The following is a 13,604-nucleotide window of genomic DNA, read 5'->3' as shown; positions in this document are numbered from 1 at the left end:
CCACAGGCTCCACCAAAACCAGATGCATATCATTATCACCACTAAGCTTTGCTGGCAGATTGATACAACCCTCCCCCAAACAACTCATGAACCCGTGGTTATAGAACATCATTTATCTTTCGTGAATACATTCTATAGCGTTAGCAAAGTGTCACTGCCATGCTCCAGCAGCTCTGGAGGCAAGCGGGAGGTCGTTTCTGACCAGCTGACGTTAACTCGGACCGAAAAACACGGCAAACGTATTCAGCAGCCACCAGCATCTTCTCAGGGTCAATCTGCATGGCTTGCAACTCAGAGAAGGTAGCTCAAGTGCAAACAGCTGCATGACCCAGACACGTTCCATAAAGTCCTGCTCCACCGCACTGGGTGAGACACAGGTGGCATGACTGAGGGGCAGCCGAGCACAGTCAGCTTATTTTTATCGGTGATTGTCCCTGAGGCTCCCCAGCCCAGGCGAAACTTTCGCACGAGTCCCCATTAAGCATGCCAACACTGCTTCCGGGATACATGGGATTTGTGGGACGTGGGTGTTTGAGTGGTATCTGTGATGCACAAGGAGGCATGCGGTATCCTTTGTGTTAAAAGGCATGGGATATCCTGATGAGTGCAGAGGACTTTCTAGCTCTGTGTTCCTCTCACCTGTCCTTGTAACTATTTCTCTTCCCATAGGTTGTGCCATTATAACCCTGGGAAAGGATACACTTGATGGGGACTATGTACCAAGAGAGGATGTGCGACTTAGATCACGTTTTTAAGAGCTTATTCCTTCAGGCTTCCTTTGGATTGCTCCCTTGCCAGCTTCTGTGGTAGCAATAGAAATTCTAGAAATAGTTTCCTAATCTCTAAAAGCCAGTCTAGCTCTGGAAAACAGTGGGGAGGTTCCTCAAAAAATTAAAAATAGTATCTACCCTATGACCCAGCAATAGCACTGCTAGGAATTTACCCAAGGGATACAGGAGTGCTGACGCATGGGGGCACTTGTACCCCAATGTTTATAGCAGCACTCTCAACAATAGCCAAATTATGGAAAGAGCCTAAATGTCCATCAGCTGATGAATGAAGAAATTGTGCTTTATATACACAATGGAACATTACTTGGCAATGAGAAAGAATGAAATACGACCTTTTGTAGCAATGTGGATGGAACTGGAGAGTGTTATGCTAAGTGAAATAAGTCATACAGAGAAAGACAGATACCATATGTTTCCACTAAACTTAACAGAAGACCATGGGGGGAGGAAAAGTTGGAGGGAGGTAAACCATAAGAGACTCTTAACTGAGAATAAACTGAGAGCTGATGGGGGGAGGGGGAGAGGGGAAAGTGGGTGCTGGGCATTAAGGAGGGCACCTGTTGGGACGAGCACTGGGTGTTGTATGGAAACCAATTTGACAATAAATTTCATATTTAAATAAATAAATAAATAAAATAAAAGCCAGTCTACTGTCTTAATGCAGGGAAGCCACGGCCACTGAGGGTCCAGGGAATGGGCACACCCGTGTTTTCGGTAAATGGTTTCACTGCATCTTACCATTTCCTAAAGCCGAACCATGCCCTTGACAACAGGTCCCAGAGGGGATGGAGGACAAAGACGCTAACTTAAATCTGCCCTCAGAGCTTGAATGCTCCCCTTGGACTGTAATGTGAGACAGAAATAAAATGTCTTCCTTCAGACACTGAATTAATTATTGGGTCTCTTTGTTGGCAGCCTAGCTTTACCCTACTCAGTACAGAAGTGGACATCTAGAGCTGGAGTGATTCTGTAAAATGTGTGTGTGTGTGTGTGTGTGTGTGTACATGGGAACAGTAGGAGCCGATGAAAATGTGCCTGGGCTAGAGAGCCGGAGATAATTTCTAGGGCCACCAAGACATTTGCATGACTCAGTAGCATTTGTGATAATGTAGAGGGCAGACCACATGCCCAGCTGGAAGGAACCAGAATTTTAGCATGTGTTGGCTCTTAGTGACATTGGCAGCTTTTAAGGGACTGTCGATGCCCCACCCACAACCCCACTTCGATGTACACACCCAGTTTCCAGCTGTCAGCAGCTGTCCTGTCCTGAAGGCATGTTCTCCCGGGCTGAGAGAAAGCAGAACTGGCCCAGGACCAAGATGGAAGTTTTGCTATTGAGTCAAGTCGATGAGAAGTTGGGGAGGTAAGCTGCCAGGATTTGCATCCTCCTTCCACCCCTGGTCATGTCATGGGCACACCAACTTATTCAAACTCCCCGAGTGGGAGTTTCCTCCTTTGTAGAATGAAGATACTACTAGTACGTAGTTCAAAGGAGTGTTGTAAGAACTGAGTGAAAGAAGCTACCTAGAGCGCTCAGCACAGTGCCTTGGGAAGCAGAGCCATTGCTGGTGGAAGCTCGCAAATAGATGTCTGCTGCCACCTGGTGGCAACGGCCAATTTTCCACTGAAACGTAAGTGTAAGTGAAGGGCCCCATTTGACCTCCATGTAGGATTGCACATGTGGTGGTTTCCACTTTGGTGTTTTCGGTGTGGCTACATCTAAGATCTCAATGGAGCCCTGTCTTGTGTTAAGAGTGGGAAACGGCCAGGGCCCCCCGGAGAGGCTCTTGGCTGGGAAAGCCGCTTTCACCTTGGAGAGCACTGCCACCTAGTGGCCATACTTCATACTTGCCGTCAAGGGGGAACACTGACCACAGGGAGAAACTCCACCCTTCCGATGATCCATGGTGGTGATCACGCAGCCCTCTTGTTCATCTAAGGGAGTTCCTTCCTGAATGTCCCCTTGCAAGTTCCTAGCACCTTTCGATCCTCCATTGATGAATTCTGGGACATTTATGGCTTCTACGAAACATCTTTTCACTTGGATCTCTTTCTCTCTCTTGCCCAGAAGAATATGGGTCCTATGCCACGAGGAATAATTAAAAGCATGCTAAGACAGTGCAGGTTATCACAGGATGGCCCTATTTAACAGGCAGCTGTGGAAACATTGCCTGACTTTGAAGCAGCTCTGTCCCCACATTCCCAATGCTAACAGCCCCTCCAATTCCAGTCGAAACCATCTGAACGAGCCTCATTTTCATTTGTCCTCATATGCACAGAGGTGGACACATAGTAGGCACTCAGTAAGCATTTGCTGACTGAATGCAGGGCTTTCAAGGAAGTAAACTCTGAGCACATCCGTACCAACCATTTATATTCATTCCCCACAGCAATTCCAGAAGTCAGAAATCCAATCTAGAGTAAGTAAATGGTCAAAGGTTCCACTGAAGAAGTGGTGAGCCTCAAATCTGAGGTCCCTGTCTGATCCCAAAGGTTTGTCAGAGGGACACTGACAGTGACAATGGAAATACCCATACGAGCAGGGACATCGTCTGCAGGACGGGCTCTTTGGGTTCACATACGTGGTCTTCCCGGCATTCCTTCCTCTCCTCTCCTCCACCACAGACCCCAGAAACAGGAGTGTGCACATGACCTAGGCTGGCTGTTTTTGCCACCTGGGACTCATCATGATCATCACACGAGATGGTCAGAATCCCAAGTCCCTGATTGCTACCTGCTGGGACTGGTTCAGAAGAGCCACTTCAGGCCAGTGAAAGCTCTGTTAGTGAGAGCTCTAGCTCCAGACCTCTAGGATAGCCTGCGTTTTCTAATCACAGTAGTTTTTTTTTTTTTTTTTCCGCCAATTGTGAAATTTCAGGGATCCTGGGAACCAGTTGTTAAACTGTTGGCATCTTGAAGTCAGCCATTGCAGGAATATTTATACCACGGAAATCTGCAAACGCTTATGAAGAAAACGGAAAGAATGACCTTGGCTTCATCTCCCAGAAATAGTCCGGTGACATTTTTGGTCTTTTTCCGTTTGGGCTTTTTTCTCAGTGTGCAGCTATTAGAGGCTAGAACATGCCTCCCTTGTAGCTTTTTCATTCTTCAGTTTACCCAAGTGTTAACCACTGGGCCTGCTGTCAGCTGGAGGGGTGGAGGGAGCAGAGCTGTGAGTATCAGAGAAGGAGTAACAAAGCCCCTTTGCAGAGTCCCTCCCTCAGTCACCAACACTGCCCTCTGTCTCCTGGGACCCGTGAGAGGGTCCAGTTCAGCTCCTCAAGGCCTTTTATTCATTCCATTTTGATGTTGCCCCAAGAACTTTCTGTAGAGGGTCAGATTGTGAGGCAAACACATTTCTCCACTAGACGAGCGATTCTCAACCTTGGCTGCATGTTAGCTTCTCAATCTTGGCAGCTACTAAAACATGCCCACGTTCATAGCCATGTCCAATTAAGACGAAATGAATCAGAAGATCTTGGGGTGAAGCCCAAGGGCCAGTCTCTCTAAAAAACACCTGATGATCCTATGTGCGGTGCAGCCAGGGTTAGGGGCCACAGAACTGGACAGTGAGGCACAAGCCTGGTGCATATGAGTCTCTCCTGAGATGCTTTTAATTTGTATTAATGTCTGGGCTCCAGCCATTAATGAATCCAAACTTTAAAGCTTTTTCCGGGTGATTCAGATGGAGTCCAAATTGAGAAGTGCTGCTCTAGACCAAATGAGAATGGCCTTTTATTTTGCATCTTATCTCAAACCGTGCAACCATGTTAGTAAAACAAAACGAAACAAAGCAAAACAACACGTATGGAGTCCTGATGTTGCTATCACCCCAGACAATAAAAACTTCTTCCAAAGATCAAACGAATCCCTTGATCTTACCCTGGAATCAAAGTCTGGATAGATAGATAGATAGATAGATAGATGATAGATATTATCTTCTCTTTACATTTTCTTCTTAATTTGCTCAGCCTTTTTGCTGGGGGTGGGGAGGTTGTCTTTTCTCGACAGTCTGAATGGAATCAAAGCTCTGCCTCACCAAGACCCACAAAGCATTGAGTTGATATGCTGGACAAATGCACAAGAGCCCCCGACAAATATTCAAAACAACCCAGAACGCTGTGTGACTGTATCTGCAGCTTACAAATCATGCATCAATTCCCCCATTTTCAAATGGAAGTGGAATGCCCAGACCTCGTTCATTACTTACTCCAGATCAGTGATTCTCAAAGTGAGGTTCCTGGACCATCACCACCAGCAGCATCTCCAGGGAACTGGTTAGAAAATTCTTGGGCTGCATACCCTAGACGTACTGAATCAGAAGGCTGAATCTGTGTTTAATGAGCCCTCCAGGTGACACAGACTATTGCTGGGGCAGGAGAGCCAGTGCTCCCCCCGAGGCACATCAGTATAAACAGCTGAAGACCTCTGCAGAGACAGAATGTGGCCTCAGTGGGTGGGCAGAGAAAAACCAAGCAAAGGAGAGGTTTGTGACTTTACCTTGCCAGGTGCCAGCATGTCCATTCCAATTGTTCGGAGCCTACTACCTGTGAACCGAGAACAAAGCATCTGGATAATTCTCCCGTCAAGGTTGACTGACACTGAGATGACTAGGTCATGGCAGAATTAAAACAAAAAAAAAATTTTTTTATTATGTGAACATTCTTCTTTCCCGGAAAGAAAACATCTGAATGCTTGGGCGGCATTTAGAAATTGCCAGCGTGGGGGTGCCTGGGCGGCTCAGGTGGTTGAACATCCGACTCTTGATTTCAGCTCAGGTCATGATCCCAGGGTTGTGGGATCGAGCCCTGCGTCAGGCTCCACCCTGAGCATGGAGCCTCTTAGGAGCCCCTCTCCTCTGCTCATGTTCTTTCTCTAAAATAAAAAAATAGAAAACTTAAACAACAAAAAAAGAAATTGCTGGTATGCCACCTGCAGGTATTTCCTGAGGCCCCGTTCTTTGCCTTGGTATCATCTTTAAAGCCTTTGAAAGTCTCCCTTTCGATTCCCCACTTGTTTTCTGTGCTCCCAGCAGCCCCATTCTGAATTTTGTGTGGGTTCTGTGCAGGGAGATACATAGTCACCACACTCTTATGGCATAGGAATCCCATAATTAAAATGAGCAATGCTCCAAAGTGACTTCATGGCCTCATGTGTCCCACAACGGTTGTCTGACACCAATATATACAGGGAGGGATGAACCCGGAGTAGTGACCATAGGTCTAGGTCACAGCAAAAAGCCTGCATATCCGCCCTTTACCCATTAGTAGTAATGCCTCGCATTAGTTTTGCCCTAAGAGCTTCCTCCGTGAGAATCCCTGAAGATCCCTTCCACCCTGACATACCAGACTCTGCAACCCGTTCCGAGTACCCAGCCCTGTGCACGTGACTTCCCTGGCGTGGCCCAGCACCCCCAGATGATAGTAGTGATGGGTGCAAAAATGACCAGGACGCGGAATCCCTAGCTGATCACAACGCGCTGCCCCAGAATGTTGGAAGGAGTCCCGTAGATGGGAGAGATGGAGGAAGAGACCCCAAGGAGAGTGGCGGTGGTGGGGAGGAACCGGAGACAGAAGGTCTGCGCTACAGGTAAGTGTGAGGGGCCAGAGGGTGAACGGGGCAGCTGGACCCTGAAGTGGCCATGAGGGAGTAGATAGGAGGGCACGAGGAAATTTGGGGAAGAAGCTTCCTGATTAATCTGTGGTCTTCATATGCTCTTTAAAGTCTGAAATTCTCCATTCTTCAGAGGAGAGCTGAATACAGGTGCTGAGAATGTGATAATAAGAATTAGAACCTAGGAGCCACATGCAAAGCTTGAGTTTTAACCATTTGTCCTACTGTTTGCCCAGCCATCTCTGACCTTGGAGTACACCTACCTCATCCAGAGGTACCCGAATCATTTCCGGGGTCCCGTCAGAGGTTTCTAGGCTCTAGCCAGGGCAGTTGGAGACAGCATGGCAAAAAGGGGCATTGGGACAGGCTGTCACAGGCTGGGGACCACTGCCCCACCAGCTGGTTTAGCCTTTGTGGTTCAAGTATGCGAGAGGCAGATGCCGACACACAGAAGTCAAGGCCAAGGGCGCCTGCGTGTCACCGTTTGGCGGGTCCGTCTTCTGACCTCTCTCCACCCCCAAACAAGTAGCCATGGTTTATAAAAAAACACAGCACACACCGGGTTTTAATGAGAAAATAATTGTATACTTGCATCGAATGCCTCACAATCACTATAAAACTGAAGCAGGATAATAACATTTAAGTGGTTAACATACACAGGAGAGCCAGATACAGAGTATAATTTTCAAACACAGTATTGCTGCTGTTTCCCCCCCCACCCCTCCTCCAAAAAAAAAAAAAGTCATTTGGGTAAAGGGCAACACAAAATCAAAGCTGGCAGTTCACTCACTGAATGCTTAAAATTCAGGAAATTGGTTCTGTCACTAAAACTGGATATATTCACCATCTCTAAACACTTAGGCTATTTTTTTTTCAATACATAGTTTAATTACATCCATTCTTGAGTTGGAAAAATGTTTGTCTTCAGAGACAAGAGTCAACACTGTCTTAGTGTTTGTTACACCTTATATGTGTGTGTTGTGTTGTGTTGTGTATGTACGTGGACACTGATCTATATACTGCTTATACGTCATTGTCTAAGGTGGGCAGCATGCAGAGGTGTAAAGAGGCAAGGAAATTGCATTGTGTCACCCGAGTAGACTACAGCCCAGCCTCCTACCACTGACAGACCCTGTTTCCATAATTTCTGGATGAGAGAGCCAAGGCATGTCAGTAGTTAATCAGCTCCCGAGGAAAGTGAACATCTATAAACACTGTGGAAGGGAACGCTTTCAGGAAAGCTTTTAACATCTACAGAATCTAAACATTTGTTATAGTTGAGATTAACAAGCTTGCGTGCTATTTGGGGGCAGGGACGAGCATCAGAGGCCAATTTCCTTGACAGGCCTCTTCCTCTTGATGGATTAGGCAGTAATGACTCTCCTCCAGGGGTCTGTTGCATGTTCAGAAGGTTAAAGGGGTTCCTTTGGGATCCCAGGGCCTAGCACGGTGCTGTGTACAAAGCCCGATGTTTTCTGAACGAGGAAAAAACTCAAGAGCACAGAGAAAACCTGGCTCTTCCAAGGGAACTGCAATTTACATTTTAATAGGATTCTAAGTGAGTGGACCAAGGAAATCGACAGCAGTCCTCAGAAGGCAGCAGAGGGAACAAGCGAATGTTGCAGATGTAGGGGCCACAGTTAAGCAGCGCTGTGACTGTGGGAGGCTCACGGAAACTCTGCATTTGTTGCCTTATCTACACGTGGAGCGAGGACCAAAGGATCCCTGCTAGAACTCGAGGCAATGCTTCCGGTTCAGTCAACTGTAGTCAAAGGCCAATTTGTCTGCCTCCAAAAGATTCCACGAATTGTGTGGCCTCCTAAGCTTCCCATTCAGCTGCAAATTCTCTTCTCAAATGTAGGTTTAAGATGGGTGGGGACCCGGCTTCCTTCAAAACACAACGTCAGGTGGGTCCTGAGGGCTGTTTCCTCTTGGGAAAGACAGTGTTTGTCTATATCAAGTCTGTGTTCTCTACCAGATTCAGAGTTAGTCCAGAAAACACGAAGCATGTTTCTTTTTTTGTGCATCTCATAAAACCATCTGCTCTCCAGCCATCCTAGCTGCCACTGTACCCCTGAGCCACAGGAAGCTCTTGTCCCATCTTTTAGTCACATGCCTGCCATGGGAACGCTGAAAATCCTCAGGCAAGGCAGCCTTCCTGGGGGCTCCCGTTTCACCCGCCAGGACTTCTAGTCTAACACAAACCTCATTTTCCTGGGAATGTCTGTCTCCATGCCAGCCTCCCCCACTTGAAAATGAATTCCTTGCAGCAGGGATCTTATTTGTTTTGTGTCCCCAATGGCTAGCACATTTTGTTGAATATTCCTTCACGATATTCAGGAGAATATACCACATAAAGATGGTGCCAGCCACCGATCTCTAGAATTTGGCTTCAAATTGCAGGTTCCTTTGGCAGTTTTAAAGGATCCTTGTAAGTTATCAGATGGTTGCATTTCTACTTTATGCCTACCGCTTGCCTGTGAATAAACTTTCCCCCTAAAGTCAACACTACACTATTAAAAGAAGCAAAGGTAATGTGCCTAACATCTACGTACACACTGTTGTGGAGTTGTTATTTGTCAGAATAACATATTAGAGCTTGTGACATAACAGTATAAAAACAAAAAGGAATTTTAGTGAGGTCTGGCTTCATTATTGCTCTTTTAAAAACCATAGTTTTAAAACAAATAGAAAAAAGAAAGGCTGGTCAGTGTTTTTTCTCATGGCCAGAATTAAAAACTTTTCTCATCCAGAAATTCAGGGCACCCAATTATTGAATACCCATATCATATTGCTTTAAATGACAGTAAGCTAAAGCTGGCATCCTTTACAGTATACTAAGCTATGAATACAAAGCATGAGAATAAATACGGTACTTCTCTAAATGTCAAATTACAAAACTGCTCAAAACTTTGCAATTGTGACTCATGCAAATACCATGTTAAGTCAATTTAATATTACAAATACTGCATCAGGTCGGTGCCTCTATATCCCTTTTCATAAAAAAGAAATTCTCACTCACTCCTGACGCTGGCAAACAGCTTTGGAGGAAATAACTGTACACCCTTGTCCCATGAGCATTCTGGAATTTTAATCCTTGCACACACACTTTACCCAAACACACAAAGGGACGTGCATGAGCACGCACGGGCACGCACGGGCACGCGCACACGCGCGCACACAAACACGCACACACGCACGCACACACACACACCATCTTTAGGATTTGTAGCTGATTCCAAGCCTGCACTTAGATTTCTATTCTATATTTTTCTCTTCATCATTCTGAAAAACGCTGGTTGCTCAGCAAAAATAATATCTGTTACTTCCTTAATTTCCCACGTTCTCCCTCCCTGTTTCTCTGTCTACCTTCATGTCCTTTCTTTAATGATTCCTTTCTGATTGATCCAAAATAATCTGTCATTCTTCCTACTAAGGTCCACTTTATAATATAAAATATAGTTATAAACACCTTTTTATTTCCTGTCATCTGCCTCTCGAAGGCAGAGTTTGCCCTTTTTTCAATTATTGCCACTCTAAAAATACCCCCACCATCTTGAGCCAAGCTGTTGGATGTGTACAGATTTTATACATGGATATACTCCCCCCATCCCATCATAAAAATAGTTGTTGCCCACTAAATATAGTTTTCATATGAAGAAACATAATTGTGAAAATGTGTTCTCATAAACGGCAAATTAGTCAATACTACAAGCAGACGAGATCCTAAAGCTAAAATAATCCATTTGGTTTGGCTTTCTCCCTCTTTCTCAAACCCCTCATGTAGAATAGATTGTGTTTGCAACATGAAGAAACATTGTCTTAAGAAGGTGGATTTTATATATTGCGATCATTAATTGCTCCCAATTAAAAACAATTAGATGTAAGAGAAATGGAATCCTAATTGCCTCTCCTGGCAGATATAGAGAAACTTGCATTTCATTTTACGGCTGCTGGAGTAAACGGAGTTATTCCCACACCTCTGATGCTGTGAGCGACGGTAGGGAACCGGTGCAGGGAGTCTCCAACACCCTGTAGATTGCACCGGCGTGGGCTCTGCAGCTCTAAATGGCCCTGTCACCAATGTTTGTCATCACCCAGCGAGGCTGGTCTCAATTCCGCCTGGAGCAACCATGTTGATTTGCTTGTTACTGCTTTGTCCTTTTGGATCAATTGTGGATTGGTCCAAATCCAGGTGATTCTTTTGAGTCTCAAAAAATCCTTTGTCTTTTGACTCCTGGGTGTTTATAGAGTTTGATGGGTAGGCTTCTTTTTACTTTATTTTTAATTGTTGGTCATTGCAGCTTCTGGTCTACATAAGGATTGTGGAGTTTGTTTGCACTTCAATAAATATTCCATTAAAACGCTTCGATGTGTTGATTGCTTGGTTTCTTGGTAACCCAAGCACCAAAGAAGCTTCCTGGGTGGAAGGAAGTTTGTTACTCATCGTCCTCTTCCTCCTGGTTGGCATAGATCCCTGCCTCCCAGCGCAAGGCCAGTGCGCTCTTTCTTCGATTAACCCGTGTGGCCTCAAGGACCTGAAGAGAGAGGGAAAAAAATTAACCAGAGTTCATGGATGTTCACTATGTACACAAATCAACTTCTCCATGTCTTTCCTCCTTCCTTCTCAATAGCATATAATAAAGGGAACGTAAGACGGTCTGATACTGCTGGGAGGTAGGAGGGACATGGTCAGTAAAGCAGGCTGGTTGGTTCCGGATATGCACTCATTTCCAAGCCAGATTTCATTTGCTATTTGACCCACAGTTTTCAATATAGAAAGATTTAATTACCCTGAAATGTTCTGCACCTCTTTTTGAACCACACTTCACTCTGCACTAAGTGTGTTGATAACACAGATCTCTACATGTCATCCGATCAGTGCTGTCTGACAGACATTACTATCTGTGTTATCAATATGGTAGCCGCTAAGCTACATGGCTATGGGGCACAAGGAATAAGGCTAGTGTGGCTGAGAAACTAAACATTTAAGTTTAATTAATTTTAATTTTAATATCCTCAGGGACCCTGTGACTACCATATTGGACAGCACAGCTATAGGCCGTCTTAGTCTCTTTGTGAACAAGTAAACTGGAAAATAATTCCAAACAACTGGACCAGTGTGGATTCAATCTCTCAAGCTCTGTGGACTTACATAAGCTATGATCACATTTATATCATAAAAGTCTGCTTTGGTATAACCAAACTGCCAAGAGAAACTAAGTGGAAAGAAAAATAGTTTCCCAGGCCAATAAAAAGCAATCCGAGCATGCCAACGCAATGTCAGGGCCACAGATGCTAATAAATAAAATGCGAGGTGACAACATCAAGGACAGGTAGGCTCACCACCATCAGGGTAAGGCCTCCCTCCCTTCAGTTCGCTAGAATAGTCTGTGGACTCCCGAGGGAAAACTTCAGCCAGGCTGCTTCAGCTTTAGTCTGATCAAGATGGATGACATTCGGGTTGCCAACATATGAGAAATGGCTCAGTTTCATGGCACTGCACCACAAGGGAGCCCATGCACGCCAACCAATTAAATTACTGTGGCATTCGCTTAGGACATGCAGTTTCTGATATTAAAGAAAAGTCTAGCAGAGCCAACACTGGTTGATGATCCAAAATGCAATGAAGGCTTTGCTTATTCTAAGAATAATCATTTTGGCAAGGGACAGAGTTGCTGGCAAGTCTAGAGAAGCAAGGAGATGCAGGTGACAGGCAGTGGTGGGAACCGAGGCACAAGCAAATTCTGGGTAGAGTAACGGTCTGGGGGTCCATCTCAACCTGCTTCTTTGCACATCTGACAAATGGATGCACTTCCCAGAGCTTCAGTGTGCTTTCCTCAGGGAAGCTGTCCCCAGTGCCCCCAGCAGGGACAGCTGGACTTAACACGTAGGATGCACTAGCCATGTCTCCTAAATGAATGGTCGTTGTTAAGCACATAAGCCATGTCACAAAGTGTCTTGTGTAAGCATACCATGGTCACTTATCCCATACGTAAGAATAAGAAACCAGTAGGAGGAGCAAATAATGCTTCCAAATCTGGTGTAGGTAAATAGAGGATTCTTCTAGAAGGTCAGTGCGTGGTAACATGGTACTGAGAAACAGCACTGGACTGGAACTGGAAGTCCTTTCTTTCCAGTCCTGTCTGGAACACGTTGGTGTCGTTCATGGCATCTCTTTATCTGCAAGATAGAAACAGCACCTGCCGTCTTTCCCAGGCTTTCTCCGGAGGCAGTGCTGACCCTGGAGTCCAAGCAAGTCTAGATTTAAACCCTAGTGACCCTAGAAAAGTCACTTACCTTGTGCCTCAGTTCTCTGATGTGTGAAATGGGAATTATAAAAACTACAGTTCAGAGTTGGCCTGAGGAATAAATGGGGCAATGTATGCACAGCACTTAGCGTAGATCCTGGCGCATAGTTTTCAAACAATCATTAGTTCTGTCATTATGCGAAGGGGCTTTGTAAGCTATGAAGTGGTGTTCCAACACATGAGGCATTTTTATAATTTATAATTATAATTTATAATTTAAATTTTATAAAATTTTATCATTTTATAAGGAACTCGACATTGTGTAAGATGCTCATCTGTTCACTTGGCCGGTTGTAGATACAAACTGAAAAGCTTCCAGAAAAGCTAAAAATCAATCATGGCTCTGAAAAGAATGGTCCCTTGTCTTGTTATTTATGCTCTATTTTAATTCTCAATCATGTTAAATAAATTCAGTCTCCTTTGTTCTTCAGGAACCCGTGTTACAATCTGTCTCTCCATCCATCTTACAGATACTTACTGGCTTCCTACCAAGTGTCAGGTGCAGTGCTTTATGTCGAGGATAGAATGGCCTCTGCCCTCACGGAGCTTAGCCACCAGAAAGCATTATGGGCAGGGAAATCTTTATAATTATGGAAATATTCAGCACAGCTTGGATTTGAATATCTGCTTGCTGCAGCCCAAAGAATTCACTTACGCCAATAACGAAGGCTCTTTTCTTAATTCATTCCCCTAATTTGTACGCTGCTTAACACGATACTGAATTTCTGAGGACATCTAGAGCCTCTCATAATGGCAAAGACAGGAAAATAAACGGGTCGTGATAAAAACAGCCAGCAACCTTGCGGTCAAATTGTCTTCAGGTGCACAAGGTTTCTGATCCAGGACTGGCTCAGGGGCCACTCTACGATGGCCTTTTGAAGGTTCAAAG

At 45.1% G+C, this 13,604-nt stretch overlaps 1 protein-coding gene across 8 annotated transcripts in view; it reads right to left on the bottom strand.

The window, feature by feature from the left end:
• Positions 1 to 6,967: 6,967 nt before the first annotated feature.
• Positions 6,968 to 13,604, bottom strand: part of PALM2AKAP2 (PALM2 and AKAP2 fusion) — a 505,394-nt gene continuing 498,757 nt past the window's right edge. For 7 of the 8 annotated variants that reach the window (XM_042965217.1, XM_042965222.1, XM_042965220.1 and 4 more), the window contains one exon: positions 6,968 to 10,942. In XM_042965217.1, the coding sequence (XP_042821151.1) occupies positions 10,844 to 10,942 (99 nt within the window). In that variant the 3' untranslated portion in view covers positions 6,968 to 10,843. The remainder of the gene's footprint in view (positions 10,943 to 13,604) is intronic. The other variant, XM_042965223.1, reaches the window with a different exon arrangement.

Source organism: Panthera tigris, chromosome D4 (assembly GCF_018350195.1).
Source record: "Panthera tigris isolate Pti1 chromosome D4, P.tigris_Pti1_mat1.1, whole genome shotgun sequence".
Taxonomy (NCBI): domain Eukaryota; kingdom Metazoa; phylum Chordata; class Mammalia; order Carnivora; family Felidae; genus Panthera; species Panthera tigris.
The sequence above is the reverse complement of the archived record's forward strand: the minus strand, read 5'-3'. Positions and strand labels throughout refer to the sequence as shown.